Below are 17,305 nucleotides of genomic sequence, written 5' to 3'. Positions count from 1 at the left end.
TCTGTGAAGTATGTATGAGTTAGCAACAGTAACCAAGGGTAGTGGAGCTTTCCAGCAATGTGACATGGCCGACTGAGAGCGTTCAACTGTATACAAATGAGCAGTGACGCAACGTGGTGAATACCGTTGTGAATACAGACATTTCTCTGCTACCTTCTACAGAGAAATGCTATTAGCAGCCAACAATCAGTTGCAGATGCAGCAATTCACAGTGATTTAATCAGTGTCTTAGTGAACGCCCTGTTAGGATGTTGAGGTGCTGTTGTTTAGTCTTCAACAAAGAAGGGGCGTTCAGGGCCAATGACAATTTGTTGGTGATGCAAACACCCATTAACCTAAGGCTGCCTGTTATCTCCTCCACCACATTGTTGATGTGCTGCGAGTAATGACCTGTTCGAAACCATAGATCTAAAGTAAACAATCATCTCTTTTTTTGCTAGCATTAATGTCTCACCTCTTTCCTTGGCTGAGCCCCTTAGCAGAGGCGTTCTATGGAGACTTAATGATTTCTCTGATATTTAGCGATGCACTCATAGTGTTATGTATAACTGTGGATCCTTACCGCCTCAAGGCTATTGCTCCTAAGGTCTAGGAGGACAGGGTTACCTGCTTAAATGCAGCTGGTTTATTAAGGGTCTGGGGAATAACTGTGATCAATGCAGAGATTAAGTATATCAGTAATTCGACATGAGATTTTGTTGGCAAGGTAACCATGCAATAAGGATGACAAATGCTATGCCATCGTGTATGGAGCTGTGGTGTCTGAATTGAAGGTGTCTATATGAAAGTATATTGTAAAAAGGTCATCTTAATGTGACCAGTTTCTCTCAAAACGCTAGAATCACTGGAGTATGGGGCGAAAATCACTGAAGTCATTTTGGCACTCGTTGATTTGAAAATGTGGGGACATGACAGACAAGCCAAGGTGGATTTAAATGTTCTCTGTGATGTCTGCAAATATAACACGAAAAAAAAAAAAATCCTGTCATTTCTCACAGAAAAAAAAAATAGCAGCTGTTGTTGCCAGAACAATTCTGTAAAAATACAATAAAAGTGTAAACATAAGAGAACAACCTGAAAATGTTTCTTTTTAAAACTGTAATTAAATACAAAAAGTAAATCTAACAGCCCTTTTCTTTGCTACTAAAATCTTTTTTGTACCTCTATCATATTATAGGGCTAGACATTTACACCCAAAATGCAGATGAATTTTAGCAGTGGCATGTAACACAGTCACTCTTATTTGCCACTTTGGCAGGTTGAATATAATATATTACATTTTTCAATTGTAGTCTTTTAAAAAGGCATCTTAAACGCTTCAAATACGCACTTCAGATTTCCACAGAATAGATAAACCATACCAGCTGAACTTTCTCGTTCTCTCAAATCCAAACAGTAAGTTGACACAAAAACCTGCCTCCACTCACTCGCTTATTTCTTTCATTTGCATATTATTGGACTAAGTGTGACCAAAATATATATATTAGAATTATATATATACAGAATTTTAACCGGCCAGTTTTGACATTGATACCATGGGGAAAAACTGCCATATATATATATACATGTCAAAACTGGCCGGTTAAAATTCTGAGTGGCTATTAGTGAGCAAAGCAGTTAACAACCACCATAGCACAAGTGATAAAGAGATAGCCACATGATGAAACAAAGTTCATCACAAATAGTTTTTCCACAAGCTGAGGAAAATGCTAATATATAAAGCCTGCAGTGTCTCACACACAAATACAAAACACTGTTATGTTAACACACATGACAATAAAATAATGTCATAAACATGAATTTGACAACATAAGAAGTAACTTAAAACCCTCACACATTAAAATGAAAAACCATTAAATGTGAGGTGTCACACAATTCTATAGGAATGTTAGATTGATGTTTTTTTTTAAATACATAATTTAAGTGTTTTACTGTAAAATGTAATGTAAGGTTACAGTTTCCCCCATACAGTAGTAAGGGAACTTACTGTTAATAAATCAACAGGTTTTTACTGTAGTTTTTTACACTCTGTTACAGGTAAAATCAGGCAAAATCGCAATCATTTTTACAGGTTAGTTTTTCATATCTTTGTAGAGGCACAACCTGTGTTAAAAGATCCATAACTGAATGTGGCACAGGGAGATGATTTAAACATCTGTTATTGACCTATTCTATTCAGCTACTATAGTCTCATAAATCACAGACATATCCCATAGGTCAGCTATGTACTCAACATGGATAGGACATTTTTAAAATAAAAAATAGTGTCTGAATCACTTTTATTGCTGCGTTTGAGTGATGTGTGTTGAATTTAAAGGGATAGTTCATCCAAAAATGTAAATTCTGTCATGATTTATTCACCTTCATGTCATTCCAAACCCAACTTTTTTTTCTTCTCCTTCTTTTCTTTCTTCACAAAGTGAAAATCAGTGGGGCCCCTGTTGTTTTGAAGCCATTGGCTTTCATTGTATGCACCAAACAAGCATTTTCAATAGAAACATTGTGTGTGTGTGTGTGTGTGTGTGTGTGTGTGTGTGTGTGTGTGTGTGTGTGTGTGTGTGTGTGTGTGTGTGTGTGTGTGTGTGTGTGTGTGTGTGTGTGTCCACAATCCTGTGACATGAGCAGCAATATTGTGTGTGGATTGTATGACATTGTAATTTTGTAGGATAAATGTTTCTTTAGGGTTGACTGGCTGAGTTATTTAGTTCATTAAGTTGTATTATTTAAAACTATTCATTTATATTGTTGTGAAAATAAAAATCAATCAATAATATCACAATATTTGTTCTTGGCTAGGATAAACAGTAAGGATTAAATTGACATATGTAAATTTCGTCATGTATAGGGACACATTGTAAAGGTCAGTGCCTCTCATGCTTCAAACACACACACACACAGAGTTGGGTCACCTCTACAGTCACAGAGTCATCAATAACTGTCACTTCAGTAATTGGCCGTCACCATACTCTTTGTAGAGGAGATGAAGTGCTTGTTCGATATGATCACATTCCATTTACTCTCCAATTTCAACAGCAAAAAGATTTCATAGTGCAAACAGAACCACACCACACACAAGACATAAGCATAGCACCATTACTTTATGCATCGGTTCTGAAATATAAGACATTTTGAAGGATTATATGTTCCGTTATTTAAGCTCGCTGAAGTGCTCCAATTCTTTATTCCGCCGCCACCACCTCTCAAGCTCGCATACATTCTAAATGTGCCATCATTTCATGGTTGCTTGAGGGGATGAAAATGAAAACACTATTGACATTAGGCTGAACCAATCCTCCCACTTCCACAGATAAGTTCATTAGTCCGTACCAGACACAGATGGAAAATGGCTGCTGAAAGAAAAGTGGATTGTTCAAATGACAGGCGTTAGATTAATGGCCTGTACGTTATATGTTCTGGGATTCAGAACACACACGTTGCATATGGAGCTGCAAGGTGCCCTTCATATGTGATGTTGCAGTGATTATAGAACTGCAATTCCAGTTATGGCAGTGCATGCAGTGCATTTCTGTAAATCCCTCTAGCTCTATTCTTGTCACTTTTCTTCACTATATGGGCAAGACACTAAGCAGTTATCACCACAAATGGATTTGCCTTTTTCATGCTATCATACTCAAACAGTTGTGATGTTCATGTGATGCCAGCAATAATGCAGTATCTCTTTTCCTCAGATAACAGTGTTTCGGATGGGATCAGAGGGACACCAGGACATTGATTTGGCTATTCTAACAGCTCTTCTGAAAGGTAATATTTCTAAATTGTGGATACTCATATTTATCTGTGGATTGTCAAAGCTTGTTGGTTTGAATCAGGGTTTTCAACAGTGTACAGCAGGGGATCAATTCATATATTATTTTATTTGAAACTGATTTTTGGAGATAAAAAGAAAATATGGGGTAAACAAAAATGCAGTATGAAATCCAACCAAAGCTAATATAGGTTAAGTTTAGAGTAGATCATTCATTGTTACACTTCATACGTCTCAATCAGCTCCCTAGTCCAGTTGTCAGGGTACTGATAGTCAGGACATAATTCAATTAGCTGCCTCCCTGATCAGTGCCCTGACTACTGAACTAGGGAGCTGATTGAGACGCACCCACTGTCTCTATTATTAATTTAAAAAAAGTAAAATTGCAATGTATAAGTACATAACTACAGTAATGATTATTATTATGCCTTTTTAATGTACACACACACACACACACACACACACACACACACACAAACATATATATATATATATATATATATAATATACACACACACAGGTCCTTCTCTATTTTTCATAATGTAATGATACAAATTAAACTTTCATATATTTTAGATTCATTGCACTCCAACTGAAATATTTCAGGTCTTTTATTGTTTTAATACTGATGATTTTGGCAGACAGCTCATGAAAACCCAAAAATCTAAAAAAAAATTGCATATCATGAAAAGGTTCTCTAAACGAGCTATTAACCTAATCATCTGAATCAACTAATTAACTCTAAACACCTGCAAAAGATTCCTGAGGCTTTTAAAAACTACCAGCCTGGTTCATTACTCAAAACCGCAATCATGGGTAAGACTGCCGACCTGACTGCTGTCCAGAAGGCCATCATTGACACCCTCAAGCGAGAGGGTAAGACACAGGAAGACATTTCTGAACAAATAGGCTGTTCCCAGAGTGCTGTATAAAGGCACCTCAGTGGGAAGTCTGTGGGAAGGAAAAAGTTTGGCAAAAAACGCTGCACAACGAGAAGAGGTGACCAGACCCTGAGGAGAAGGACCGATTCCAGACCTTGGGGGACCTGCGGAAGCAGTGGACTGAGTCTGGAGTAGAAACATCCAGAGCCACCGTGCACAGGCGTGTTCAGGAAATGGGCTAAAGGTGCCGCATTCCCCAGGTCAAGCCACTTTTGAACCAGAAACAGCGGCAGAAGCACCTGACCTGGCCTACAGAGAAGCAGCACTGGACTGTTGCTCAAATGTTGCATGTCATTCGGAAATCAAGGTGCCAGAGTCTGGAGGAAGACTGGGGAGAAGGAAATGCCAAAATGCCTGAAGTCCAGTGTCAAGTACCCACAGTCAGTGATGGTCTGGGGTGCCATGTCAGCTGCTGGTGTTGGTCCACTGTGTTTTATCAAGGGCAGGGTCAATGCAGCTAGCTATCAGGAGATTTTGGAGCACTTCATGCTTCCATCTGCTGAAAAGCTTTATGGAGATGAAGATTTTGTTTTTCAGCACGACCTGGCACCTGCTCACAGTGCCAAAACCACTGGTAAATGGTTTACTGAACATGGTATTACTGTGCTCAATTGGCCTTCCAACTCTCCTGACCTAAACCCCATAGAGAATCTGTGGGATATTGTGAAGAAAAAGTTGAGAGACGCAAGACCCAACACTCTGGATGAGCTTAAGGCCGCTATCAAAGCATCCTGGGCCTCCATAACACCTCAGCAGTGCCACAGGCTGATCGCCTCCATGCCACGCCGCATTGAAGCAGTCATTTCTGCAAAAGTATTCCCGACCCTGTATTGAGTGCGTAACTGAACATAATTATTTGAAGGTTGACTTTTTTTGTATTAAAAACACTTTTCTTTTATTGGTCGGATGAAATATGCTAATTTTTTGAGATTTTGGGTTTTCATGAGCTGTATGCCAAAATCATCAGTATTAAAACAATAAAAGACCTGAAATATTTCAGTTGGTGTGCAATGAATCTAAAATATATGAAAGTTTAATTTTTATCATTACATTTTGGAAAATGAACTTTATCACATGCTAATTTTTTGAGAAGGACCTGTATGTATGTATGTATAAACATCAGTTTTCTTCGATATCTAACAAGGTGCCTGCTCTGTCTCTCTATCAACAACTGATCAATGGATTGGAAATGTTGGAAGACCTCCCGGTTTAAATAATGATTGATGGTTGTAAAAGAATAATGAAGGCTCTCTGAAACATCTTATGTAAATTTCCACGCAATTCACTGGAGTGTCCTCCAGATAATGTCAATCAAAACACATGAAATCTCCCGCAAGTTCTCTGATCACACTGATTTCCATTTTACCGCCCACTGACTTTTTAGAGCTCACAATTGTCAGGTTAACAGGACATTTCACCGCTGAGAGGTGTGAGCAAAGTGCAAGCTCTGCTGGTTATGCTTCTTAAGACCCACTTTTAAATCCCTATCAAAAGATGGGATTCCAGTGAAGCCTTTCCTCCAAGAGCTCCATGTGTTGCTCTGAAAGCCAGCATGGCTCTTGCATAATTCCTAGTACTTTGCAGCACATCTAAAGAATGATTTACTCATGCAGTTCCCAGCTCTCTCCTTTTCCCTTAATGAATGGGACATATATCAGCTAGTATATAGTCAAAGAACAGATAATATGTTGTATTTTTGAGTTCCTACAGGCCGTTAATGCCAATGAAGTCAATTATACAAGGGACAGGTTCAGTGTTCTGAAAGGGAAGTAACAGTGACCTCCATTACTTATGTGTTAGTCTAGTCCAATGCTACATATTTTATGGAACATTTTATGTAATGTATAAAGGTTTTCTGTGAGGTATCCATTTAGGGCATATTTATATCCCTGACGCTAACATGCATTTAAAAATGCATGCTTCTTGTTATCTTAAATTTCTTTATAGCAAACTAAGAGAGTCATTTTATGCATGGTGTACTAATTACTGAACAAACATGCACGTTTGTATTATGTTATGCTTTTATCAGTATTATCCATGCCATAAGGGGTTACTTTTGAGTAGGAAAAATGGCACAGTTTTTTTTTCATTGAACACACTTGTGAGTATCTGACAAATACAAAGTGTCAAGTTTTATTATGATGTAGCGTGAAATTAAAGCGAGAATATAAAGCTAACCTCTGCTGGAGTTCAAAGCAGCAGAAAACAGCAATTAAAGCTCATCCTCAGAGACTTAATTATGCATAATTATGTGACCAATCTCTGCTGATACAGCGCCTGTTCCTGTTGCTGAGGACTTGTTTCCCCAGTATCAATATAGTAACTCAATACAGCATAAAATACAAAAGCATGAAGTACCCCATATGGACATTTTCAAGTATTACAGACCTATATGTCTGTATTTTAGGTTTAACAGCTCATAAATGGAGTCAGGCTATATTCTGGCACTTAACTGAGATTATGCAAATACGGTTTAATACATGGCGACACCTAGACAAGCCACAGAGGTGTCTATTTAATAGAGTGTGTCTGGAAAGATTACCCTCATAAAAGTAAATGTAGAAGCACCAGGCCAGAGTAAGTAAAGACAAATGTCCTGCTGCTCAGGGGGGGAGGTTTATTAGCTTGAAGCAGGAGCGGAGCAAAGTGCCAGAGACCCTGGAGAGTGCTTTCCTCTGTGATTTATCTCTAGAATCAGCTTTTTTATACTGGCATAACGACATGCATTGTAATGATGTGAGAACTGTACATTTCTCAGGATTCTCCACTGCGAGAAGCACTTGTAAAGCAATGGGAGTTGAGAGTGTTTAAGCATGCCAATGATTTTAAAGACATTAGCCTGTAAAATTGGTAATATTTAATAGGCATTTATCTACATAGTTCACCTATCATTTTATACATTCTCGTTAACATATTCCCATGCCTTTTTTAAAGGGGTGGTTGATCAGATTGATGTGCATACAGTTGCATGGGGAGGCATGTTCTGGGTGTGATATTTCAACAATAACACATCCTAAAATGTTGTAACGCAGGATTTCATTAGAAAATTAACTTGTCTATCCCTCTCAGTGATCATTTCTTTTAGAACTTGGGAAATAATAAAGTAATGCCACCTCTAGTATGATATGTCAGCACATACTGTTGCATGGGGAGGGGGATATTTCAACACTAACATATCAGAAAATGAACAATGACAATGAATTTTATTTATATACAATGAATTGTCAGACTGGAATAATGGATATCTTCTATAAAGAATAAACATGACATAACATTAAATCTCAGTTGCAAACAATGCCATCTTTATAAGGAGCGAATAAGGAGCTGGTGAAAAAGGAGCTGGAGTCAGCCTCGTATTAAAGCTTAAGTAAAGCAGAATTCATGATTGCATTGTAGCCTTTTTATATAGGCCTAATCGTTCTAACAAATGATACTACAGTTCTCGAAGGGATTACTGGGAGTACAGGGATCGCTATTGACTGTATAGCACCGTTAGTTTAGTCTTTATTCAATGAGTGTAGCCAAATATCTGTCGCCCGAACTAAGAGGCCATTACGAAGACTAATAATGGATTTATTACAGTGGCCATATCAGGGCTCTAAGCTAACATTTTTCTTGATTAGCACTAATAAAAAAAAAAATTAGGAGCATAGTCAAAAATGTAGGAGCACTTTCTGATCATTAACACACATTCCAATAATAACTTTCCCATTACAGAACAATATTTGTCCCTAATGTCCTGGGGCATTTTTACCATTATAAGAGGTATAGACCATTTCAGAATGTTTGTAAACAATGGGCACCAGGATACTTCTGGGTGGCAGAACGTGAGCGGCTTCTATTGACAAACTGAAGAGATCCAGCCGGCTATGGTAAACGGTTACATAGTTAAGAACATTGTTGTTGATTAAAGTTGAAACTGACGAAAACGTGTTGTGTTTGGGGTTACGCCGTCAGATATACAGCAAAAGGTGTAGGATTGTATCGATTTCCTTCAGAAAAAAGTAAATATATCCAGCAAAACCTGTGGGTGAGGAGGCTAAAGTGAGTGGACGTCGTCAAAAGTGGCGCTACAGAGTATTATTCTCAAAACGGTCCATCTATAAAATCATAGTAGAGCATAATTATCTTCAGCTGGGGAAATTCAAGACTAATATTAGTAAACTTTAGATCTCTTTTAAAGATCAAACTCATTGCCAGTCACTGCCTGAAGTAAAAGGAAGAGAAAGAACTTCTAGTGTCATGTCCCTTACGAAAGGAAAATATATTTACCAATATATTACTTGAAATATATTATAATATATTGCAAATACATGGAATAATATATTAATGGTATTATACAATATATTATATATTCCTGTAATATATTGCAAAATATACAAATGATTGCCGCTTTCACATATTGCAATATATTGGAGAATATAAATATTAAATCCCATATATGTGAATATATTGCCTAATGTATTACATGATATTTTCCAAAATACGGCAATATATTTTTGTTTCGTTAGTGGTAGGCTACTGATCGAATGTCAATGGAAGAAATAGGAAAAGCAAAACAAAGTTGTAGGCTGATGGATGATTGATGCGTGTACCGCACCGGTTTCATCATCACCGCGAGTTTAGTTTGAGTGAATGCCTAACGTTAGTGGAGTAGCGCTAGTCTACAGCACGCTATCCTTTTGACCGTCAGAAGCTCACGTCTGTGCCATCTGATCCGACCCCGACCGAGCAACAGAAAACCATCATAGCCTTTTTTAGTTAGATAACAGGGAAATAGACCATCTACGATAGCCTAACATATTGTAAGTCAAACAGCAACAGTCACTAAAATAACTACTCAATGTAGGCTGAGGGTCATTTAAAAATGATGCTAGTAGGCTAGCGCTACATCTACTGGAGCAAGGTTAGGCATTTCATGTATTGCTATCTCCTGAATTAATTAATCAGTCCCTCAATAATCATGTTAACTATGTCTGAATCCCAAGCAATTTACTGGCATTGCCATTGGAACGCTTCGGCTTTTGCCACCCGGAAGAGTGTTTATTACTGTTGTAACGTCATGGTGAATTGTCGTATAGAAACACATTTGCATACTGTTAAATGCAGCTTATCATGGGTAAATAATGTTGTTTGAATGTTTTAAATATAAGTTTATGAATTTAGAAATATGTACAAATTAAACTTTAAAAGTCTGATATTTTAAATAAAATGTCCATGCAAACGATATTAAACTAACTTTAATTATGTGCCCATTTGCTTGTCTGTCCAGGGGCCAATGCATCAGCTCCAGATCAGCTAAGCCTGGCTTTGGCCTGGAACAGAGTTGACATCGCTCGGAGCCAGATCTTCATTTACGGACAGCAGTGGCCTGTAGGCAATATCCACTCACACAAACTTCGTACCTCTGAGTGCTTGTAATACTTTTAGGTATAGATACAGAGATACTTTATTGATCGCAGAGGGGACGAGATGCACTTCTGTGTACCTCTGACTCCAATTAAACATGGTAGCTGCCTTTCAAAGAGATTTACATTCATGAAGTTGATTAACGGCTGTGCACCTTTAAGCACCTATAAGGACCTGTAAGCTTTATTTATGTGTGGTCAGGTGGGCTCTCTAGAGCAGTCAATGCTGGACGCACTGGTGCTGGACAGAGTGGACTTTGTGAAGCTGTTGATTGAGAATGGAGTGAGCATGCACCGTTTCCTGACGCTGTCCAGACTTGAAGAGCTCTATAATACGGTAATGTAGCTTTCTTTTCTGTTGATCAAAGAATCCTGAAAAACTGTATCACAGATTCCACAAAGTTTTTGAGCACCAAATCAGCATATTATTTTAGTGAATATTTTTTGAAGGCTCATATGACATTGAAGAGTAATGGCTGCTGAAAATTAAGCTTTGCCATCACAGGAATAAATTATACATTTTAAAATATATAATAATAACCGTTTAACCAAGTAGATGCTGCACAGTGGTGGTGGTGGTTGAGGAGAGAGCCCTGACATGGAGGGCTTTACAAAGTGTAAAGCACTTTGGGTGTACAGTAGTACATATGCCTCATTCATTCATTCATTCATACATTCATACATTCACACACACACACACTCACACACACAATACTAAGTTTAAGCCCCCTGAACACTTCTGCTTAGGTTCTTACTGCTAGCGATGAGCACTGATGCTAGGATGAGGGCGAACATGATGACTCCAGTCAGCTGCCTGAACACTGGCATTGCCCACTTTTAAATCCTCTTTTTTTAGTGATGTCACATTGGCCACACAAACCATGAAAAAGGTGCTGCATGAAGCATTTTGCCTGGAAAAACAGCTTCTGAACTAGCCTGACAAGCCAGACCCACATCAAGATGTTTGGTCTGGAAACTCACCATAGACACAGGGCTCAATCCGAGGGGCGGGATAAACGGTTGTCTTTCAAACTCCCTCTGCACGCGATAGGATAGCGCTACACCAACCGGAGCAACGACGGTGAAGGGGAGCTCGCTGACTGATTAAACATTCGCCGCCGGTCGGCTAAACTCCGAACACATCTTCCCTTTTTATGAATGACTTCAGTGCCGCTCTTTGTTCTTTTCTCAGAGGAAAGCTTAACTCCAAGTCTTCCGGAGGCGCGGGCAGAGCTGATTCGAAAGACTGCCGCCGTTCGCCAGTTTCTGTGTTGACTAGAAGACTGTGTTACTAGAAGCATGCAAACGCAACTCGGCCGTCGTCATTATGGCCCCGCCCGCCAGCTCTATAGCCTATACGATGTGATTGGGCCGTCCAGATTCTGAGGAATACAGCTCAGATAAGAATTGAGAGTTGCTAGACCACACTTGCGGGCAAATTAAATTTGCTGCCGCTAGGGTGCGTCTAGATTTCTAGGCTACTTCTGAACAGCTGCTTTCCTTGAATCCATTCACATGGCCTTCATGCACAAACCTCTGTCTTCTTGACTAATTTAAACTGAATATATATATCATATATAGCTTCATAAAGGGATAGTTCACTAATTACCCTCATGTTGTTCCAAATCTGAATGTTTAGTTTTGGGTGAACTATCCCTTTAGGGTAACAATTTCACATGTTATCTTTTGTTTCTCAATTATTGTTTGCCATTAGATGCAGTTGATTATTAAAGGTTATATTTGTTTCTTTTTCTCTTTAACAGAGGCATGGTCCATCCAACACCTTGTACCATCTTGTCAGAGATGTGAAAAAGGTAAGAATTAACTGTGCATGCGTCTGTGTGTGTGTGTGCGCGTATGTTTCTGTATGCATGTGTGTGCATGAGTGGATGTTAGAGTGTGTGTGTGTAAGTGGTAGATTATTCTTAGATTTCTGTTGCATATTTAGCAAAGGTGTATTACCTGCTTCTTAGCCTGACAGAGAGATTTGGCAAAATAGTTTTTTTTATTTTGTTTCTGTCTGTGTCCTCTCTGCTTTTTTTAGTGGGTTTCAGTCTTTCAGACTATAAAACATTCAGAACAGCGGGTTTGTTGCTTCTTAAATCGCTTGTGTATGGTTAGTTTTTCTTTATTATTCTTAAGTGCATTTTCCAAGACATAATGGGGCAAATGGTTACCTTCTTTTTGCACTCTGGTGATTTTTGTGGTCTTCTTGCAGTGACATTTGTGCATATACTGCAATTTCCACTTAAAATAGAAAAGATTAAATGCAGGTTACACCATGAGGTTTTTATCTCTTCTCTATGTAAACTTTGTATACTTTACTTTGAAAGCTCAGATTTTCTTGTCCCTGGAGACTGACATGTTTAAATGCCTTTGGATGTCACATCAACTTACTCTAGTACAAAATGTCTTTAATGAAATGCAGCATCACCTATGATTCTGATCAGCCTGTTGAAACATATTGTGGTATTTGCTGAGGTTGAAGTAATTAGCCCAGCTTAGAAGATCCATGGTGGCTCTGCGTTGATAATTACAGAACTAGAGCAAACCCTTTATCATAGTCTGAAGGCTGGATGTGGGATGTAATTTTGCTAAGAGATTTGCTAATGAAAGGAGGAATCTTAGTACTTCATGTTCTTTTCATGTTGTTAAGTCTTACAATCAAAATGTCGACACCCTGATAAGAGTCTCTAATTGGAAAAGCTCACTAATGTCGGCATATATGTTGGCATACAGTTAAATCATTAAATTAACAACTGAGGAATCGTTTCTTATCACTTTCCCCTGGTCTTTCTTTGTCCCGTCCATTATTAGACTCCATTCTCTCATATTCACTCACTTTCTCTCTCCTACACTCTATTGTTTTTTTGTAGAGAGGCTTATTGTTTTCACGGTCAGTTCAAAATGGCACCAAACCCTGATTCTAGACTTGCTTGGTCTCAGTGGGATGTTTGTCCCTTTAATATGATTCTGTCTCACTGACCTTGTGTGTTCTTTCCAAGCAAGAATATCCAGGGTTCAGTTGGATCTACCTCAAGGTGAATCAGACAATCTTCTTCAATTATCTTGATTCCTTCTAGCAATATGTCGGTGTGTTTGTGGCGTGAGAGCGGATGGGTTTGTATGTAGTTGAGCACGTGGTTTGTGTGACTTCACCGTTTGTCATTTTCATAGTCATAACTGTTAGCACGGGTTCGGTGTTGCCATAAATAACCTTTATGTCTCCAGGGTAACCTGCCCCCTGACTACCGCATCAGCCTGATTGACATCGGACTGGTAATTGAATACCTCATGGGCGGAGCCTATCGCTGCAATTACACCAGGAAGAGATTTCGGACCCTCTATCACAACCTTTTTGGACCCAAAAGAGTATGTTATCAAATCAAATCAAATCAGCACTGTACCAAACTAAGATTTCGAGAATGAAGGAATGTAAAGTGTATATGTTAAAGTATATGCATAACGATATGTTAAAAGTCGTTATGTTATAATAATACATTTATAATGTGAGAATAAAATAATCATAAAAATATGAGATTAAAGGCACAATATGCATAATAAAGTAAAGTGGCTACCCCTGTTGGCTTGCCACATATTTTTATGATTAAATTTAATCATAAAATAAACATAAAAAAAACAAAACAAAAAGAGTGGCAGCGGCCAACTGGGGCATATAACCCGCAGAGTCTTAAAATAATGTTAAACAGCTTAATTTCCCTACGTCCATGTAACACTACCTCATTGAAATGCTCTCGCCTCCTGCAGCACGCGCGTGCGTGCGCGTGTGTGTGTTTGTTCCGTGGTTTTTGTAGTTTTTTCTTTCGCTAGACCAACTATTGTTCCCTCTATTACAACTACAAATTAGACAAGCATGCATCTTATATTGCAGCCAATCAGCTTTCGTGTTATTGGCACAAGCCTCTTTCTGATCGTACCCCACAGACGCATAAAACGGATTTTATTCTTCAGCTGAGTCTGACGGTTCTTGCAGTTCCGCGATCGTGAACGCAAAGGCGAATCTTTCTCATCATCTTGCATAATGCCCTAATAAAAGTATAATATACCCGATTGCACTATAATAATTAAAAACAGTGATGTAAACTCCGAACTCCGATGTCAGGCTGCGTGTTTGCTGTCTGTCAGCGCTCGCGCGAGTGTATTGAATGTGTTATTTCTAGGCTCATTAGCCTAACGTTACTCTTGAACGATCAAATACACACAGTATGCATATGTCTATATCCTGATTTGAGTTAAAGTTTGGGACATGTCAGTAAGCACTAGATCTGTGCATTAGTAAGTGAAAGCAAACTAATATAGCTTAACAACAAAACAAACGGGGAAAACAGCACTTACACTGAAAGGAACACTCCAACTTTTTTAGAAATAGGGCTTATTCAACTTTGCTGCATTTAGATATGTGGGGAAATACATTTTAAGCTAAGCTAGCGGCGACCCAGCCAAACTAAAACAATGCATGCAGCATGCACTGAGACAAATGCATTTGCCCACATATCTAAATGTCTAAAGAAGTTGAATAAGCCCTATTTGTAAAAACGGTGGAGTGTTCCTCTTTGTAGATGTGCATCTTTATGTTGTATTTATTTGTCCTATTGTCATTTGTTTATAAGTATATATTTTATTACTGACCGATTACTTGATTACGTAATTACTTTATATATATATATATATATATATATATATATATATATATATATATATATATGTGTGTGTGTGTATGTATGTATGTGTATGCTAATCCTGGTGGGATTGAGCTATGAATAATAAGTTTACTAATACTTTGTTCAATTTAAGTAAACTAAATAATATAAGTTTAAGTAATTGAGTGATTCTGCATTTCCTATGCATGTTTTTTTTTAATTGTGCAATATAGGTCTTAAATTTTATTCATAATGGTCTTAAATAGTATTACATTTGACTTGGTGAAACCTGCAGAGACCCTGTATAAGTGTAATAAAACCAACATTGTGAAATGTTTTAAGCTCTCTGCTCCGCTCTGGTTCATACCACAGTGATGTTAATACATTTTTAATACATTAACTCATCCATGAATATGACCTTTCCGATTGACTTTCTTCAGCTGTGGTCGTGAAGACTGTAACTCCCATGATTCCACAGTCATTCACGCTGTCATCAAGCTATGTTATTGTTTTTAATAAGCAACTCTGTGGCAAAACTTACATACTGTGCCTTTAAGAGCATAATATTATGAATAAGTAAAAAAATATATACAATTTTAACTTTTGACTGTATTTTTTTTAACTTGTTAAGAATCAAAACGTTTATGTTTTAAAAGAAACTATTACAAGATTCTTAAAATATAATGCATATTACAAAAGTCTTTTTTAATATATATATTTTTTATTTAAATGTATTGTTATTATTAAAACATCTTTTTAGTTAAGTGATGACCCATAGAAATTCACATTCACTTCTGCTATCTAAACACTATGTTATACTTGCTTTTCAAATTGATTATTCTCTCAGGTTCCCTTAAATGAATTTTTTTTTCAATGTAATGTGTTGAGTATTTTATCAGCATGACTCACCTGGGGGAAAAAATATTTCCCATCTGAGCTACCACAGAGATGGCATATGAAACTAGCACAAACTAGATGCTGAGCGCAGAGCAAATTTTCATATAGCGGCACTTTCAGCTGTGCAGAGTAAACAAGAGTCAAGACAAATTCTCAAGCCACTGACACCTGGATGATATCTAATTTTCTCACACATTTTTAACACCTCTGAAGGCTCAGGCATCTAAGCCACAGATCTCAGCCCTCTGACGCACAGCGATTTCAGAGAGTGCAACTGAGAGTACATGAAACATCGCTGCTCCATCATGTCATTGTCACATGAGTATTAAGGGTAATAGTAGTTTGCCAGTACGTGATGTCTTAGAGTGCGTATTCATGAATCTTTGCATGCACTTCAATATTGTGAGTACATTTTATCTTACTTGAACATACACACATACATCTACATATATGGCTGTATAGGCTTGAAATAGATCAGACATCTTCAGTGCCACCAGAGAGATGCTCTAAATGTATCATTGCGTAGCATGAAGAATCCTATCTACTCATTAAACATGCCATGTTTTTACATGTGTACCAAAAGGATGGTGAAACAATTTGGAAAATGCATAAATCGTATCTAACGTGTCTTGTTATTTTTGTCCTGTATATGTTTTTATTTTTGTGTGTGTTGTAGCCAAAAGCCCTGAAGCTGCTTGGAATGGAGGTGGGATTTATTTCTTAGTTTTATTTATCCCACTGCTTTCCAATAAAATCCACTGAGTTTCACTGAAACGCTTTCTTTAAGTTATCGTTTTATTTGGAGGGTTAGATTTAAATAATGAATATTCACAGTAAAAATCCTCGTAATGCATGTTCAGATTTTTATAATGAAAACAAAGCATTATAATTACCTACAATTATCTAACATTTGTGTTTACTGATCCACTTACTATTAATAACCACATTTAGACTATACATTTAGCTACTTTATTGTCCTATTTTGCTCTTTATATTATTATATATCATTATCATTGCAATTCTATGGCAAAATAGGAGAATAATGTACCTATAATTTATATTCTAAATGTGGTTGTTATTATTATGATAAATAAAAATGTATTATAATTATGTTTTTTTTTTTTAAATCTTTGCGATGATAGGATGACATGCCCATTAGGCGAGGACGTCAGAAGACCACACGGAAGCGAGAAGAGGAAGTAGACATTGACCTGGATGACCCAGAAATCAACCATTTCCCTTTCCCATTCCATGAGCTGATGGTTTGGGCAGTGCTGATGAAACGCCAGAAGATGGCCTTGTTTTTTTGGCAGCATGGCGAGGAGGCCATGGCTAAAGCACTTGTCGCATGTAAGCTCTGTAAGGCAATGGCCCACGAAGCATCAGAGAACGACATGGTGGATGACATTTCACAGGAACTCAATCAAAACTCAAGGTATGAATGTAAAGATACAATATGTTATGACATGGTTAATGAGTGTTCAGATGAGGATTTTACCTGCGTGTCCTGTTCCCATTGCTGTTGAGTGTACAACTCTAGGGTGGGTACGTTTGGGGAGACCATCTGTTATGTGCCAAACTGGCATCCCATCAAAGGCACAGTGACTGACTACAAAGACTCCCTCTAAAAGT

At 37.8% G+C, this 17,305-nt stretch overlaps 1 protein-coding gene across 16 annotated transcripts in view; it reads left to right on the top strand.

Annotated features, from left to right (window-relative positions):
- Nucleotides 1-17,305, top strand: part of trpm3 (transient receptor potential cation channel, subfamily M, member 3) — a 198,815-nt gene that overhangs the window by 158,413 nt on the left and 23,097 nt on the right. For 9 of the 16 annotated variants that reach the window (XM_067439009.1, XM_067439010.1, XM_067439001.1 and 6 more), the window contains 8 exons: nt 3,690-3,762; nt 9,980-10,080; nt 10,318-10,452; nt 11,879-11,929; nt 13,121-13,156; nt 13,347-13,487; nt 16,350-16,379; nt 16,816-17,108. In XM_067439009.1, coding sequence (XP_067295110.1) covers nt 3,690-3,762; nt 9,980-10,080; nt 10,318-10,452; nt 11,879-11,929; nt 13,121-13,156; nt 13,347-13,487; nt 16,350-16,379; nt 16,816-17,108 — 860 coding nt within the window. The remainder of the gene's footprint in view (nt 1-3,689; nt 3,763-9,979; nt 10,081-10,317; nt 10,453-11,878; nt 11,930-13,120; nt 13,157-13,346; nt 13,488-16,349; nt 16,380-16,815; nt 17,109-17,305) is intronic. The other 7 variants (XM_067439003.1, XM_067439000.1, XM_067439013.1 and 4 more) reach the window with 1 other exon arrangement.

Source organism: Pseudorasbora parva, chromosome 3, assembly GCF_024679245.1.
Source record: "Pseudorasbora parva isolate DD20220531a chromosome 3, ASM2467924v1, whole genome shotgun sequence".
NCBI lineage: Eukaryota > Metazoa > Chordata > Actinopteri > Cypriniformes > Gobionidae > Pseudorasbora > Pseudorasbora parva.
The sequence above is the reverse complement of the archived record's forward strand: the minus strand, read 5'-3'. Positions and strand labels throughout refer to the sequence as shown.